Source organism: Choloepus didactylus, chromosome 1 (assembly GCF_015220235.1).
Source record: "Choloepus didactylus isolate mChoDid1 chromosome 1, mChoDid1.pri, whole genome shotgun sequence".
NCBI classification, from domain to species: Eukaryota; Metazoa; Chordata; class Mammalia; order Pilosa; family Megalonychidae; genus Choloepus; species Choloepus didactylus.
In genome coordinates, this window is record NC_051307.1 from 188181857 (window position 1) to 188200664 (window position 18808).

General features: G+C 38.0%; 1 protein-coding gene across 14 annotated transcripts in view; it reads left to right on the plus strand.

The window, feature by feature from the left end:
- The window catches only part of ARPP21 (cAMP regulated phosphoprotein 21), a 149810-nt gene that overhangs the window by 99261 nt on the left and 31741 nt on the right, over positions 1-18808 (plus strand). For all 14 annotated transcript variants that reach the window (XM_037846950.1, XM_037846943.1, XM_037846926.1 and 11 more), the window contains one exon: positions 1111-1237. In XM_037846950.1, coding sequence (XP_037702878.1) covers positions 1111-1237 — 127 coding nt within the window. The remainder of the gene's footprint in view (positions 1-1110; positions 1238-18808) is intronic.

The following is an 18808-nucleotide window of genomic DNA, read 5'->3' on the forward strand; positions in this document are numbered from 1 at the left end:
CGATATGACCTCACCCTGTTTCCAAGTGAACACGGCCCAGTCATTGTCCTGGAATCTGACCAACCAAATAAGCAACCCCTCTCTCGTGCTATGAGGGGAAGGGTGTGGTTCCTGCTGATGCTTTCAGTCCAAACTGGGGCAGACAAGGAAGTTTTTCTAGATGGGTGATAGTTGATTTGAATCTTAATGGAAATTCATCTATTTTTAATCATTAGAAAGTGATAGAAAGTGAAATACACCATACTTTATTATGTTTCCCCTCTTAGATAGAAAGTATATATATACATATACATGTACATATACATATATGTATATGTGTATATATATATATGGATACTGGCTGTGTCTTGATCACTGTACAAAGTGCTTCTAAGGCCCATATTTCATAATTTCATTCTCTGCTGCTTTAGGCCCAAGATGAGCATTTTTCATCTCACCTGTGTTCCCATTAGAAAAATAATTCAAGTGAGATACAGTATTTTGGACTATATAGGGAGTAATTTTTGTTGATGATGTTTGATGATCTATTATTTGATATTAAAAGCCACAAAATTCAGTGGTTTAAGACAACCACCATTTTATTGCTCACAAGTAGATCAGAATTTTGAGCAGGACTCAGCAGGGATGGCTCATCCCTGCTCCATATGGTATTGGCTGGGTTGGCTCAGCTGCGACCGGAAGATCCAAGATAGCCTCACTCACAAGTCTGAAACTTTAGTGTAGGCTGTTAACTGAAATGCCTCTTCTCCACATGGCCTTTTTCTCCAGCAGGATAGCTGGTGATGAGGTTCATCTCTTGCAAAAGTGGAAGATGTGAGGCTTCTTAAGGATTAGGCTTGCAAATCTCAGATGTCACTTCTGCTCTTTGCATTGGTCAAAGCAAGTCAGAGAGCCTGCTCAGATTCAAAGGCTTAGAGAATAGATTTCCTTTTCAAGGAAGTAGTAGCATACACATACATGTAGGCATGGGATGAGGTTTTGGTGGTCGTCTGTACAGACAATCTGCCACAAGTATATTAAATCATAAAACAACAGTGTATTTTAGCTATGTTCAAAAGTGTTACTTTATGTGTAGTTCTCACTTTCTGCTTTTCTTCCTTTCTTCCACAGATGCCAGTATATTATTACCCATCTGGCCAGTACCCTACCTCAACCACACAGCAGTACCGGTCCATGGCCTCGGTTCAGTACAATGCTCAGAGGACTCAGCAGATGTCACAGACGGCACAGCAAGCAGGTATTTGGAATCTCTTTTCTATTTTCTCCTCAAACAGGTAAATTATTTTTGCAGGTAAATCTCTAAGCTGTCTGTTTTGGATGAATATACAAGCTTGGCCCTTTAACTTGGCTCATTTCCCTTACCCCAAGCAGATAACAATGCTTTTAATTACTTCTGTGTGGAATAGAAGGAGGTACAAGAAGGTGAATCACATGTCACTTTTACATCTCAAGCATGCATGCTGAACACGGTGCCCATAAATTATTTTTGCATCTTCTTGGTTTATTTTAAATTAGAGAGCCAACCACACCCTTGTCTTGCTAGTTCAGGTTTTTTGTTTTGTTTTGTTTCCTTTTCAACTTGAAGAGATTCTTCCCCTGATCCCAAGGGTAAGGAATCTCCAGTTAGGTTGTTTCTGCACCATCTTAAAAAGCACCGTCTTTAAAAGAAGGCCACCGGCAGTGCAGCGTGCAGCCTGCGTCTCGGTGGAACTCTGACTCCATGGTTCAGTCAAGACGGCGGCAGCACAGCCTCCCACCCAGAGCCCGGCAGCCACTGTGCAGTGGGAAGGGGGGCCGATACACTGTACGAGAGTGAGTAGCAGGTCTCACAGTGAACCGGTCTCTTTCCCTACTGTGTCACACTCCTAATGGAATGCCATTTCCCAGAGAGCAGCAGGAACCCTGCAGGACTGAGTGACTTGGGCTAAGGAGAGGTTTGTGTCATTCCTGCTGACCAAACTGCAGGAAAAGCTGCTAATTGTCATGCTGAAGACGGCCTGACTGGGAGACTGCCTTCTGTAAGTAGGTCATGTAAAAGAGCACGTGTTCCCGCTGCTGCTCATAAATGCCTGCTCCGTGATCTGCTTTCTGCACAGAATATGTGCATATGCAAGTATAATACACACATATATACGTATATATATATATATATAAAGATGATATGTGCAATTTTTAAAACTATGACATAAAGCATAATCCCTATAGAGAATTTACCTCAACAGCAGATCCCTAAGAATTCTAATGCTGACATTGCTAACATTTTGTCAGTTTGAAGACATAATTAAATTCATCTGTATTATGGATATCTGTATGTTCTTTAGTTCCTCTCATGGCCTATTTAAAGTCTGTGTGAAAAGAATTAGAGAAATGTAGAGGAGACAACCAAACCTCATCTTGATTCTACATTGTATTAGTTTGGGGCAGAATATATGTTGACCTATGAATTGACTTTATACTTTTAAAGTAATAAGAACACAAAACAATTAATTATGTTAAGGAAAACATTTGGCAGTATTTCTCTGATTATTGGAAAATGCTCTGATCTCTGTTATTTTGGTGGTTAACTGTTCTATCCAGTTGAGATATTTACTATACTGATGTGTTGCCTGCATTTTGAAATCATCTTTTCTTCTGGTTAATGTTTATCGTAAAGAGTTTTTTTATAATCTCCTAGATATTAGCCCAGAGGCTATAGTAAAGTTTTCCTTTTCTCTGTGAATGCCTTTAGAAGAACAATGATGCTGAAATCTAACTGTAATGATTTTAATTTTTTACTTAGTTTAGTGCCATTGTGTTATGTGGTTTTCTAGAGAGTTATTTCAGTCTGTGTTAGATTGTAGTTCATATACAGGAATGCAGTTACAAATGTGTCAGAATTTGCTAACCCATAAACTCTGGGTCTACTTGAGGAGCCAAAGCTGAGTAAGTTGGATGTGTATGTTAACAGGTAACAGAATTAGATTACAACAAACCTTCTGTTCCCCACTGACAACCTACACTGCTATAGCACCTCTCCACTGACTTCACGTAAGCATCAACACAAGGGAGAATACGTATGAATGACATTTTCACTATTTTACAAAATGTTATGAGAGCAGATGGGCTGCAAACCCCTTGCCCCAACTCAGAGAGACTTAACTGGCCCCAACTATACTCTGCGGCAGCGTGGTGTCTTTGACTTGTTCCATGCTTCCTCTTCGCCATGGAAATGCCATCTCCAAGGTGAGATAATGGCACCACAATGAGGTAGAATGCATTTTAAAGTAATGTCAGGACTCAAAATAGCAGCAAGGGCAATGTTTCAGGTATCAGGGAAGTGAACAACAGCTAATGTGGTCTTTGCGGGGTGGGTGGGAAAAGGGAAATGATACCAGAACAGTATCTTCCCCAGGAGTGACTTCAATATACACATGCGGACTGAAGCCTTTGAGCTCACAACTTTTGTGCACCACCGCGCCTAATATCTGGCTGTAAAATCCCAGTGCAGTTTCCACTGCAGTGCTGAGTTTACAGAGTATTTGGAAAGACAGATGAGTCCCCTGACTACACTGAGAATCGCTTCTGTTAATAAAAATCCAGGTGACCCGGCTCACACGGTGGCTCTAGGACAACGTGTGGAGGCTCCTGGTCCTATAGCTGGGAAGTCTTTGCTGAACCTAGCAGGACCAACAGAGACTTCCCAAATGGACATGGTAGAGTTATTTGAGGGAGCAGTGCTATGTTGATGAACTATTTCATAAAGAGAAGAACCTCTTTGGATAATGTCAAAAGCCAGACTTCCTGGAGGAGCTTTGTAGATAGACCTTCTCTATCTTTGACTTTTTGACAGGAATTGGCATGGCACTGTCCCCGGTGATGCCCTGACTTCCTCTTCCTCCTGTCCCAGCAGTCCTGCATCCTTGGATCTGATGTTCTTCTGTCCTGCTCTAGTTCTAATTCATTAGGGTGGGGAAAATTGTCAGTTAAAGCCAAATAAGATTTTAATCTCAATTTGCTTTTTGGCATTGTACCTAATTTTGACTTAATTGCAATGGCTAGCATCTCTTCCTTCTTCATTTTTGGCAGAACTGAAATCTCTGCCAGTTACTGCATATCCCAGACCTCAAAACTGTACCCAGTTAACTTTTATAAAGTGATTTGGGTCTTCTGCAGTTGATCAAATGGGACACTTGAATTATTGTGGGGCCCAACAGGAAGGCATAAATTCTTTCTTTTAGTCATTTTGTACTCTTTACCCTATTGACAGGTGTTAAAGGTCTAAGCCTTTGCTGGTGATTATAAATAAAGGCCACTAATGTTGACATTTTTGGGGAAATCAAATGGTAGATTTGCACAGTGATATTTGGATTTTGTTAATACATGTGTGAGAAACAATTACAATCTTTAGTATAGAAATGTCTTGAAAAAAATGTTTATTGCCAACCTGACATTATAATATGACCTCAACAGTGGAGGGACAATTGATGGCAATTACCTGATAACCACAGACTTGTAGACTGCAGTTACCAGGTTTAGCTAAATGGAGTGTTGTTTTTAAGTCATCCTTGCTTTGAAAGACTTGATGGTGAGAATATCTTACCTAGAAAGAGATTTTCTCAGTGGTCAAATATTAAAATGAAGTGATGATGAACTCATATTTTATTCCTTAAACATTTCAGGTTTATTTTAGTCCGTTACCATACTGCTTTTAGTTAATACCTATGTCGGTATCATTATACTCTTGTTCAAAAACATTTTTAAGGCCACAGAAATGTTAGCAATAATTATGTCCACCATCAGTTGAGGGCCTCTTGTGGGGGAGTTGCTGTGCTAAGTTTTAGAAACATTTATACTGTTAAATCACCACTGCATATTGAGAGATTTTAGGGATTTAGCATCCAGTTTTACAGATGTGGAAAACTGTTGGTCAGAGAGGTGAAATAAGTCACCCTGGATTCCAAGGTTTACGGAGTTGGGAGTAGCTCCCAGGCTTGACCTGCTTTAAGCTTGTGTGTTAAACACAGTATCATAACAGCATAAACACGATTACCATTTTTGTCTTCATTTACTGTCAAGGATGATCATATAGAAGCTGTCATGTTGAACCTAAACCAGCATGCCCATGTTAGAAAGGCAGAGAACATTTAATTGATCATTCAAGTACACAGGTTGTCTTAATAGCAGAATAAATAAGGAACCTTGGACTTTTCTTCCTGACCCAGCTTGGGATTCCATATTTCTTTGTAGAGCTAGTTCACAACATCAAATGGCAGAGAACCCCTGAGACATTTATGCTTACATCCCACATTGGAAAGGAGAAAACAGAGTTCCTTCTAGATTATGTCCCCAACTCCAAACTTGCTTTTTAATTTGACTTAATAAGGAATACACTTAGCTTCACTCTTGGCTTTCTAAAATTTTAGACATCTCCTAAAAGTAACCAAAATGAGCTTTAAAGTCTTGTATGCTTTCATAAATGGATATGTGGGAATGAATGAATCCTGGTTTTGGTATTCAGATAATACTGGTTTCATAAAGTGAATTGGAAAGTGTTTCCTCCTCTTATATTTTCTAGAAACGATTGTTAAAAAACGGTGCTACATTCTTAAATGTTTGGTAGAATTTTCCAGGGAAACTGTCTGAGCCTAAAGATTTTGGGGCCCCTTTAACTTTTTTTTTAATTTTAAGATAATTTTTGGAGTTTTTAAGAGGAATTAAATTCCTTTAGTGGTTATAGGAATATTTAGCTTATCTATTTCATCTTGGTTGAGTGTTGGTAGTTTGTGGTTTTAAAGGAATTGATTTCTTTTTTCTAAGTTGTCAAATTTATGATTGTCATATTGTTTGGAGTATTCCTTTTTATCCATGTAATGGCTGCAGGATCTGTTTTGTTATCACCTTTTCATTCCTGACACTGGTTATTCATAACCTCTCTTTCTAAAAAAAAAAATTCAGTCTTATTAGATTTATCAATTTTATTGATCTTTTCAAAGAGAGCCAGTTCTTTGTTTCATTGAGTTTCTCTATTGATTAACTGTTTTCAATTTCATTGATTTCTGTTGTCATTATTCTTTCCTTCCTTCTACTCATTTTGGGTTTATTTTGCTCTTCTTTTTGTTAATCTCTTGAGGTGGGACATTAGATTATTGATTTGAGACCTTTTCATGTTTCTAATGTAAGTATTTAATGTTATAAATTTTTCTGTCAGCACTGCTTTAGCTGTGTACTGGATATTTTGATACAGCGTATTTTCATTTTCATTCAGTTGCATGTAATTTTTATTTCCTTTGAACTTCCTCTTTGACCCATAGATTATTTAGAAATATGTTATTTATTGTCCAAGGGTTTGGAGATTTTCCTATTGTCTTTCTGCTCCTGATTTCTGGTTTGGTTCCACTGTAGCCAGAAACATACAGGGTATATTTTCAGTTTAGTTAAATTTGTTAAGACATGATTTATGTGCCAGGATGTGGTATATCTTTATGAATGTTCCCTTGGCAGCTGAAAAAAAACAATGTATTGAGCTGCTATTGGGTGGAATGTTCTATATGTGTCAATTAGATAAAGTTGATTGATTGTGTTCTGATCTTCTATATCTTTGCTGATTTTCTCATCAGTAATTCTATTAGTTGCTGAATGGTGGTTGTTCAAGACCTCAACTGTAAGACTTCCAAAAATCCTGAAACGTATCTCAAAGCAAAAGTTGCCCTCAATGTCCCCAAAGTCCCTGGTGAAGATGGAGGAGAGATGTTGAAGTTACTCAAAGCATCTTATCATTTGGCTCTTTTCCCAATGAAATTCCCTAAAAGAAATTGTAAACATTCCATAGAAATAGTCTGTAAGGTCAAGGCTTTCTGAGCAGTGGAGTTTGTGTGAGCTATTCCTATAAGCTGCTGCCTTCGTCCCTCACGTGCTAGGCTTTCAGCATTGTGGCTTAACGCCAGTAATATTACTTTAGGTTTAGGTGGAAGAGTAAGGTAGATGGCTGTTTACAATAGACAGTCCCATATCCCACCTTTCCTAATGGACGAGGAGAGTCTGTATTCATGAATGTCATGAAATTTGAACACTATGATGATAAGCTAGCTGCAGAGCAAGGCAGGAAGGGAAAAAACAATGGGCAAACTTTAAATTAGATTAGATCCTAATTGTAACAAACCATTTCATGTGGATTCTGAACACTGTGGAGATCCTTCTCACCTCTGCTTCTTTTTAAATCTCTTTCCTCTCATCCCCAACTTCAAATATCTGCTGAATTATTCATTTTAGGTAAAAAACAAAACAACAACAAAATTTTTTATAATATTTTCCGAGAAAATGTTTTATTTTTCAAATTATAGTTCAGATAGAAACTATGAAAAAGAAATATTAAAAATGCATCATATTGCAAAATTCCACACAGCTTTCTGTGGGGCTTTTAAGCCTGTTTAATGTTCTTCCTGCGTCATTCCTCTCAGGTCTCTGTTTTGAGTAAGTGATGCACCAACCTGCCTTGCAATAGTAGAATTGGAGTCTCCTCAGGGAGATAATAATGGAGGTCTTCAGAATTTGTTGAGCCCCGTTACTCACTTCTTTTCAATTATGTTTATGATATAGCCCACAAACATCCTTTTATACCCTGCTCAGCAGCCATCTTGAGATATAAATGGTAGAAATAGAAATGACATTTAAGTCTGTTTTGCTCGTTGAGGAAACTGAGGCCAAAAGTTCAGCTTCCTGCCTATTGCAAAGTCTCTCATCAGAGCCAGAATGACAGCTTTAATAATGAGTGTGTGATTTCTGTCCTTCAGAAACTCACGGGGCATACACTGATAGCCAGACAAAGGAACACTCCTGAGTTACCACCTCTGAATATATGTGAACTCAGAAACACCTAACCCATGAAAGGGAGAACAAACAAACAAGAAGGAAAATATCCAGATAACTTGGAGAAATGTTATCAGCCTCCCACACTTCATAAGATAGGAAATGGAGACTCCCCACTCATCAGAACATCTTCTTGCTCTGCCCAGATAGAAAAGGTGGAAATAAGCTTGCAAAAGGCCTCCTGCTTATTCAGTTAATTAGAAAAGAATAATGGTTGCAAATAAAAAGTCACTGAAAGTAAAAGACATAAGAAATGTGAGAGAAGAGAGAACAGGTCAGAGAGGTAGATCCTGTTTTTTTTTTTCCTTCTAATTTTGCTAACTGATTTTATGATAACAATGTAATACAGTAATCTGTAAGAGAGACTGTCACCTATAAAATGTAAATTGGCTCAAATTTCATTCTAAATATGCGGAAAACCATTTTTGTGCGGGAAGTTCTTCAATGAAGAATTCTAGAGATGGAGGGGGTCAGCCTTTGAGAAATACAAACTTTAAAATGGGCCATTAGATTTTTCTTCTCTTATTTCAGCCACTCCATCATGTTGTTTAGTGTTCTTTTTTTTACTTCTTACTCTTTCTGGAACAAAAATCCAGAATGCCTTTCATTTCTGTAGACAGAACTATTTCTGCCCTCTAATCCCTTGCACACACAAATCATCTCTTGGCCTCTGAAGATTCTTATACAAAGAGCTTGTAAATGCTGCGCCCCATTTGTTAACATTGTGGAGGTATTGGGGAGGAGGTGGCAGCAGAGGGCAGGGGGGAATTACTGCAGCCAGTGCTCCTCAAACTTTAATGTACATATAAAGTACCCAGGATTGTGTTAAAGATGCATATTTTGATTTAACAGTTCTGGAGTAGGCCCTGAGATTCTGCATATCTAGCTCGCTCCCAGATGATGCTGATGCTACTGGTCTACCATCGTGAGAGTGATGTGACAGGTGGTACATTTTCAACAATGGCCAGCCCATATATAAGATGTTGCAAAAGGAAGAAACCTACCCAAATTCATGCTTTGGTTTGACATTATTTGTATTTTAGACACAATTCTTAAATTTCATAGTTAACATAGCTGATCTTCTGAATTATGGCTAGAATGTGTTTAGAATTAATATGTTAATGTTATAAATCTGCGTTTTGAGATAGAAGATAAATATAACATGATTCCATCACGTAGCATGATGTGGCATGTTGAAAGAATGAATAACATGTGTACCTATTTTCACTTTGACATGTACAGGGAATGTGTGGGTGTGTATGTGTGTGAGTGTGAACAGAGAGAGAGAGAGAAAGAAAGATTATTCTTTCTCACCAGAACTGGTGGTTTATCTTTTCCCTGTGGAAAATATGGTGCTTTAAATGTTTTTAAAAGCATTTAAAAGGCTAAATGGAAACCTCTCAGCCATTCAGTTAAAATATAAGAGCAGAACTGTAGTTAAATGTTACAAAATCAAATAGAAAGGCAGCCCAACAAACCAATTCACATCAACAAAATATATTCTTCGCTCTTCAAAAACCTGGTGACTATGTCACATACCTTTTGGGCCAATTTTAAAGATGCAGTATGTTTGGATGTTAGTACTCTAATCAATTTAGGATTTCTACAAATTTAAAATAATAATGTCTCCATCAAAATTCATTTCAAGTGATTAGTCTTGAAAGTACTCAAACGGCAGGGAAAAAACAGGCCCTGAAAATTTAGCATCACCCCCCTTTGTTCATGGCAGCTCTTTGTTTCAATCATCTTAGTTTCCTCCTGTATACGTAATGATGGGATGGGCTCAGTGGTACCTCTGACAAAAAGATATAATTACCTGTGGTACATGTTTATTTGAAAATACACTGAAACCACAGTTCATTTCCGGATAGGTCTGCATAGATGTTCTGTAAACATTAATTAGTTTGTGTAGCTTTTCTTTTTCTTAAGGAGTGATATTTCTGTTGTAGCAACATATTGTTACTAATAGCAGCTCCTAGCAAGAAACGTTATTGCCTCTTTATGTAGTACTGAAATACATTTAGGATGGGGCAAGATGTATCTTAATTGGAGTCTAAAGTTTATTTAACCAGAGCAGTTGAATAAAGGTGGCAGTGAGTCTTCTATTTTTAGCTTGATTATTAAGGAGGCAGTAGTGGTGTCATCAGTTGAAGGGTTTTATCTTTAAAAGCCCATTTTCTCTTTGTTTTTGCTTATGATATTTCTAGCCTTAACTTTCTACCCCTTGGAGCTGGCTGGAGATGAAGAGAGGGTGCCTCCGAACTGAGGAAAGAATTTGGAATACCAGTGTGACCAATAGGAGACATTAATTTATAGACTAGAATTTTACCTTTCTACATGAAATTGCCTTCTGCAATATTTGATGACTTAATAAAAGACCCATTTGTCTAATTATCCTATCTGCATTTTCCATTAATTCTTGAAATCCCATTAATCTGTGTGTATTTTTTTTTTTTTTAATTTGAGGACAAAATTAAAAACCAATAGTCACTCAGAGAAACAATGCAAAATTTGTTACAATTGACAGCTTTAAGGAAGTGATTTATACTTTGGATGTCCACATTATTATGCTACCAAAAGCAAAGGGATAAGTTCTCAAAGAGTTACATGGGATTTCATTGTCTGATTTCTGTTAACCTCAGTGGAAGTCACCTAAAAAAATCCTTGAAAAAGTTAGTCTGGAAATGTTCATGTGTTTTTTTCATTAATTGGTTGAATTATTCCATTTACAAAAATGGGAATGAGAAGTATTATGCTGAGATTTTGAGAAGGGTTAAAATTATAAGGAGCAAAAATAGGAATCATGCTTTTTTAGGCCAAGAAACTCACATGGTCCCCAAACCATATAGCTGGCCAGGTTCCCTCTGTCCCTAGGAGCTCATAATTAAAAGGAATTTGTTCAACACATTTGCAGTAGTTGTTTGGCACTTTATATTTTATTCATCTTTTGATGTTTACAAGTTGATCTTTACTTGTTATACAGTTAAGCACAGTAGTATAGTTAAGAGTTCTGGTTTTCTGTAAAGACGGGAAGTAAGACAAATCATAGCATTATCTGTTTTCTTGTATTATGCAACAGAAAATGAAAAGCAGTAGCTTGTAAAAAGTGAGAGAAAAACAAAAGAGTTGGATCAGAGGTGGTTTTCACTATGGAAAGACAGGTGGCAAAAAAAAGTCATACAAATATATTTTTTTGAAAATTCAACATCCTGTGAAATTTTCCTAAGAGTGAATCATGAACACTTTCAAAAAATCTAAAGAACCCAAACTACTTGTTCCAAGGTCAGATTTACTTAATGATTTAACTGAGTTAAATTTAGGAAAGAGCGGAATTTTTCTGCCGTATACAGTCTTTTCCCTCCCTTTTTGTGCTCTCTTTTAATTCCTTATTAATTTCTTATCAATGATTTCTTGTCACCTGATACCAGTCATCTAGAAGTATGAATTATCCCATTTTTCAGTCCCATCTTTCTTTGAATGCTCTTTTTATTAAAATTCCCCAGTTTCCTACTCTCCCTATCTTATTTTATTTGTTTTCTCTTTTTAACTCCTTACTCTACACAAGTCCTCCCCCCCCCCTTGTTTTTCTTTCTCCTATTATTGAACGATATTTTCCCTCCAAACTCTGGGTGCTTCTCATATCATGTTTTAGTTGTCTGCCTTTTTCTTTTCATTATGTACATTGCTTTCATTTCGTTCCTTTCTACACTCTCCTCTCCATTATGATCTAGGACACTCCATCTTTCCAAAGGCATTCACAATCTAACATTCAAATGATTAAGAATGACATGTTAAATTTTCTCCACCTTCTGGTCATAGAGCTCAGAGAATATTACACTATGTCTTGTTCACCTTGGTGTTCCTAGAGCCAGCATAAATTTGGTGCTCAGGGTTTGCAACTTCAGATAGAGATTTGTAGTAATAAAGAAAAAAGTAAATATGAATTCGGTACAATGAATCAGCAACCTACCGCATCCTAGTTCATCCCTTCCCCACATCATCAGCATGAGATCAGCGTTTTAATTACCCTCTCCAGCTCTGGAATGCCACAGACCTTTCTGTCCAAATGAATGACACATGATCATTATTACAGTTCTGGAGCCACGTAACAAATTACTGCACCCCAGGAAGGCTCTGGGATTGTGTGCATCTGGTAGAGTAAGTATAATTCTAGTAGAAACTCAGCAACTCACACATCCCCTTTAGAGCTGATGGGAGTCCCATGCTTACAAGTGTGGTCACTCATTGATTCAGTTGCTACAGTACAATTCCATGGCAGAGGCATTTTTTGCACATATGTTCATTGGAACAGAACGTTAGCGATATGCGTTAGCCTTCACATTTTCACCGTGTCCAAATCCTCAAAGTCCCAACAGGTCTCTTCCCACCATTGTTAAAGCCAGGTGCTATTCACAGTTGTTGGCCAGGCCCCCCTCGCTGCAGTGATGTTACTGATGCCCTTCAAGGACCCCCACCAATCCCCAGTTGCCTGCTGACATCTTCCCCTGATTCCCACACCATTTTCTCAAGGCACCTGGAAATTTATTAAACTTGCATTGGTTAACATTCTCCCAAATACTTTTACACTGTTGGTTGTCGTTTTGTTTTGTTTTTTGTTCATTTGTTTGCAGTAGGTCCAGCATAAGCCACTGTAGATCAGAATGTTCCCAGAATGAAATGGTAGGTAGAGGGGCCAGAGAAGTGTGCCAAACACGCTTTGCAGAACTCAGGATATCACAGTGGATCACACATTTCACAGTATTGAAAGAATATGTGGTAGAATCTGCAAAGTTTGCACCAAGTGTGTTTGCATGCATTTTTTTCAAGGAAAGTGAAGACCACAATAACCAATCATTTACACATGGACGATGTTAGCCAGAGTGTGTGGTATTCCAGTAGAAGGGTCAAAAGGCTTGAGTTGCTCTTCAGTCAATCGTGATAGAGACCTTAGTTTCCCCAATTGTGACCCACTAGACCTTTGGGGTAGGAAAGGCTCAGGTGACCTGAGCCTGCGGAATTGAAATGCATCAAAGAGAACCCTCCAAGGACAAAAAATTAACCAGAGAGAAAAGCTTCTGCCTCGCTGAAAAGTGTGCTTAGAATTATGAAAAACAGTACATGACACAAATGGTAATTTTTGCTACATTTTATTTTATGTATGTAACTTTTTATAAATCACAAAAACAATCAAGAACTGATAGTAAAGGAAATTAAAAATAATAGACATAGAAACTCAACCCTGACACAAGAATGAATTTTTATTTTTATCTCTTCTGTTTCTGCCTTTGGGCCTATGTATATGCATAATACACACACACACACACACACACACACACACACACATACATATACATATATTGTATCCATAGATCATGCCACTTTCTTATTAATAGTTTTTATTTTTTCAAAATTCCTTGTTATTTTACATGTGCACATACTCCGATGCTTCCAATATTTCTGTGACACTGTTTTAATAGCAATAATTAATCATCCCAACTCTTGTAGGTCCAGGGAGGCCTAGGGCATTGCATTGACTCAGTCATTCAGGGACCACCCGAGGTGAGCCCCACACTTACAGTGTATCCTGTCAAGTAATAGCAATTGCAATATGATGTATTTCTCAATGCAGCCCTAGCTCTCCTGGTTTCCTCCGTCAAGAGAGAAGCCTGTATTGTGGGGAACTAAAGCTTTCAAATCTCTAATTTTTCTGTCACCCTTAATGTCCACATTCAGTAAATATTTCATAGTAAATCGTTGCCTTTGTTTTTTCTCTTCCCAAATCGGGATGATTCCACAGAAGTTTCAGGGTATTTTCTGTCTTCTGCCAAGCACTTTTGTCTTTCTAATTTCCCATTGTTAGAAATGTCCCAATTCAAAGAGTACACACACTTTGAGTTGGAATCTACCTAAAGTGCCTCTCTGAATGTTCCACACAAAAGAGACGGTTTCCTTGGCAACAGAAATGTGGCAAAATCCCCCATGGAAAAACTTGCTTCCTACCTCCTTTCCGCAGTGCCCTTCAGCCCTGCTGTTTGCCAGGCATGGAAACTACACTTGAGATACACTTGCTGCTTTCGATTGGTTTAACCATTGACTACAGGACCTCCCTACCAACCACTTGCTCTATTTTCCCATTAATGAAAAGAGCTCAGCTATAGAATGGTTGTTTTCTTCCTATTGTATTTAGCTGGTCTTTTCTAGACATTTTAGTAAATAGCCGGCAATTGGTTTTCAAAAGTGTGTGTGTGTGTGTGCACACATGTGATTTTAAATAACCGATAGCACTTATTTTTATTCTATTTTCAGTTCATGAAATTTGCATGAAAAGCAATTTTTTAAACTCTGGTAGAATGCAAGGACTTGTTTGGTTATTGCTGTGGAAAGTATCATATTAATCTGGCAGTACTTATGACACAATTATTAAGTATGCTTCTAAATAAATCCTGTGATTACTGAATTCCAAATGCTTTTCTTCCCTTATTAAAAAATGGCAAGATAGGCATATGAATATATACATAGGTGAATCTACTGAAATTTAATTCCAGAGATGTCATTCAGAAGTTTTATGGGGCTCAACTAATGCAATTTTTAAGTCCTGGGTTCTCATTCTGCCCTGGAAAATCAATAAATCTACATCATTCGGGGTCCAAAGCGCAAACCTCTTCCCAATCCAGTTTACCTTTCTAATCTATATTTTCTTCTCCCTTGGAACAATGACAAAGAATATCCATATTTATATAGCTGTTGATTTCTAAATGATTCTGCTGTCGAGCTCATCAATTATCGAATATTTAGTGTCCTGTAAGCTTTCTCTTCTTTTTCCGGGTAATTGAGCCACCTGTTCACTTTGAAACTTCAGGCATTTATGAGTTTGCCAATATATTTAGTGTCTGTTATTCAGGAACAAGTCCTCAGCTCAAGTAGAAGAAATAATACAGTTAGTATCTGTCCATTCTTTTTAAACTGAGGAGTTGATGAAAGACATCAAGTGCAGAAAATCAATGTGCTTAGCCAAAGCGTTCTTATGATATTGTCAACAAATGCTAGCACTTTGAATGGTTTTAATGCTGGTTAGAATTAACCAGCATAGAAACAGTGATCCTGTTTTCTTTCCCATATTGAGCTACCTAATATTGTAAGAATTACATTAAACTGCAGGAATGTGATGGTATATATTAAACCTCATGTTGTATCTGTAACCCTCATGTTGTGTCTGGGTATGTGTGTGTTTATAAATGGGGATTAAAAATGTAAGGACACGCCAGAGTCTATTCAGAAGGCTTGTGCAAAACAGAGTAAAAACAAAAAATACCAACGCGCACCTTTTTTCTTTTCTTCTTTTTCATTGTGGTATTTCTTGGTTTATGATGACAGTAACTGAGGGTAAATTATGTGACTCAGTAATGCCAGCTCTTGGCATTCCCCAGGAGTTCTTTTCCTGTTCAGGCTGACACTGGTGGCCCTTGGGGCCTGTGGCACTGTCACGAATGCTGGCTACTTGAATTCTGTGTCCTTGCCTGGTGGTGACAGCCAGCACTTCTACGAGGACAACTGCCATCTGGCTCTTTCTACTAGATTTGTAGCCTAAGCCTCTGTTGGGTTTGGCTGTTGTGAGAGCCTCCTGGGAATCCAGAACCTCTGTGAAATCACTACAGATGGCTTTATTTGGAGGAGCTAACAGGTGTAGAAGTAGAAGTAGGAAGTGAAAAAATAAATCAACTGGGAATTTGATACCTGCTGGTCTTAAAGGAACTTGAGATGGACTCCATTTATTGAGACTAGATTTTATGTGCACAGAAGAATTTGGAGACCTAGTGAAAGCAAATTGAAACTTTAAAAACTTTGAAGTTGAAGCACATCATGGCACACTGGGTATTTAGGCTCTTCTTGAGGAAAGGCATAAATGTGATGTAAATTAGCCAGGGGAAAAATGCACTTTCATGGCTCCTAAATCATTGTTTCATAAGAGGTGTTTCCGCCTGCATTAGGAAAGGGAGGGAAAGCTTCCCTTTCCTAATGCAGATCTCTGGGAGGAAAAAAAAAAAAACAAAAAACAAACTAAAAACATATCTCTGAAGCCCCTGAATTGCTGAGAGCTGGGCCTCAGCTCTTCCCCAGGATTACTCAGCTTTGTGAGGAGGGTGTGTTTTTCTAGTCTTTTTCAAAGGCTTTTTCTTCTTCTGGATGTAACTGATTCTAATGCTCAGACAGATCAGCTTTTCCAAGTCTTAAAATGTGTTCTCAAGCAATTAATATGCCATTAATTTTTAAGAACCACTGGCCTAAAGCTAATCTGCTTAGAGAATTCTTCTGATTTTGATTTCCTCCCCCATGTTCAAAGGAATCCATGTTGGCAGGAATACTATGGAATTCAAATCATGTACAAATATCCTTCCCCATGTTCAAAGACATCTATGTTGTTAGGAATACTATCCGGTATAGCAAATGTGTGCTTTATCTATGTTTAGAGGTGGTTAAGACTAGGAGGTAGGTGGACGATTAGATGTGGGCATGAAAGAAAGAGACTTCTGGCTAGCATTTTTTGGTCTTAGTAGGGAAAGCTACTTACTAAGCCTTCTGTGCCCTAATATTTATTTCTTTATGCAGTAAAAACGCCCACGGGCACCTTTCTCATTTTTCTTGCTGCTCACAGCCTTTCAACTGGACAGTAGTCTTCCTGTGCCACCCCCTTCCTGTGCCTTGGTGCCCTTGGAGGTGTTCCACTAAGACCGTCAGCAGTTTGTCCTCTGCTGTATTTCGAAAGGATATATTTAAATATCCTCTGAGGGGAAAATAATCTGAATGGAATTAAGAACAACTGAGAGTTTTTGTTATTAAATGGTGGAAAGTGGAAGCTAAAATAAAATGAGAGTTAAAGCAACAGTATGTCGACACTGGAAATATTAGCACTACAGCAACTAGTGATTTTAATGCCATAAGTGAAAAAGTTTGTTCAGGTTGTATCATAAGTTCTGTTTCTACAGGATGAATTTCCAAGTGAAAGCAGAACAGCAGTTTTATAGGCAGGAGTATATTGATTCAGCAGGTGTTTACTGAGCACCTGCTAAGACCAGGGAGAAACTCAGTGACGTCTGAAAATGCAGACTTGGAGTCATTCCATACAGATGCCATTTGCAACATCCATGCACAGATCCATTCAATCTGTTGTGATTTTACATCATGTTAAAATAACAAAGTAAAGCACTTTTGCCAAATTCACAACCCTCAACACCAAGGTTAAAAATTATTTAATACATAAACACACACGTGCACATGCATGGGATATATATCACTACTCTTACCTTTAGGATTTTCACTTTTCAAAAGTCAGATGTTATTTCCTCACATTGTTATTAAATGAAATTACAGAGATGATCTGTCCTGGGAAATATCCTCATTTGTGTTGGTAAACAAGATAGAATATATCCTGAACACTGTTAAAATGAAACTTGTGCTCTTAGCAGGGAAATACTGATATTATTTCTCAGTTTTTATTTATTTGCTCTTTTATATATAAAATCATTAGCTTTGGCCACTGGCATTGAATATATGTGCAGGTTTGCTACTATTCAGGTTAATAGCATATTGGACCTTCGGTTTGAAACTTTCAGTTCTTTGTATATTTTCTCAAATTATAATGCCTACTTATTTCTGAAAAATACTGGATTCATGGAGGCTAAAGGGATGGGGAAGGAAAAGGTTTTTGATCACTTGCTAATTGTGTCAATATAGACCTTACATAACAGGTGCTCAATCAATGTTTGTTGAATGAAAAAAAAAAATGACACAATTTCCTAAGATAGTAAGACTGAGTGTTGCAGAGGATGGTACTAAGAATGTAAATTATCCCTAATTCAAAGCCCAGCACATTAAAGTTTTCTATTAAGTCGATTTAACCCCATATTGAAGGCAAGATATTTAAATCCAAATTCAGCCTCTGAAGCCAAGTAAACTATAAAGTGCCGTAACTCTTCATGGATTCCTCAGTTTTGGGGAGGAGGAGCCATATCGCCACTGTCCCTCAATTTTTACTAATGTTCAGACAGGGCAGATACTCTGCATCTTAAATATTTCCGACTTTTGAAATAACTACTGGAGGACTGAATCAGAGACCACAGAGAGGAAACACATACGGGATTAGACAGTCAGACATGGTAGATGAAGATCCCCTAGACAAAGGTCTAAGAGTAGTGGCTCTGTGTGTCTTTTTAAGAATAGGATTACACAGCTAGGGTTGAGGAAACCTGTTCGACATTCTCTGATGTACCTTAATGACACACCTCAGGTGCACGGAGACCACATTGGTTCCGAGTAGTCGTTTCCTATCTGCAATGTTTCTTCCTCTCTTGGATATATATCTCTTCCTCCTGGGCTCTTGGTAGAAGGTGGGGTCATTACGTAGCTTTAGGTAGTTCATAAGACAGTGAACACTGTATTGCTACTTGAAATCCTGAGGGCTGTCTAGCAGTGCAGTTTGTGGACCTGATAACGTTGCTTTCGAAAGACTTAATGTGTCTGTAGCCTTCGCCCGTGTTTCATCGACATGCCTCACAAAGGGTGAGGGCTTGGATAATGGCTCCCTTCCCCGTCATGCTTCTCACTGTGCGATTACATCCACCAAGGAAAACAACTATGATTTAATCCCATGAGACCACATGGACCTTGGACAGTCCCTGAAATGGTTACCCAGTGGTTCTATTTTTGGCAATTACACATCCTTTAGGACACTGTAAAATCTAAAAAATTGTATGGGAATGACTTTAGGGCAGTCATCTCAAATTTGAAAACACGACTGACTTTAGTGGTGATTGGAGACCTTGGTGAGGTTGTCTCACTGTACAAGGATACAAACCATGCTGTGAAATGGAATCATTTCCAAATTTTTCTTCATCTAATAGTCTGCGAAAATATTCTGAAACTCTTCTCCAATAGTAAAAGTTTGCCAATGATTATTTTGTCTACC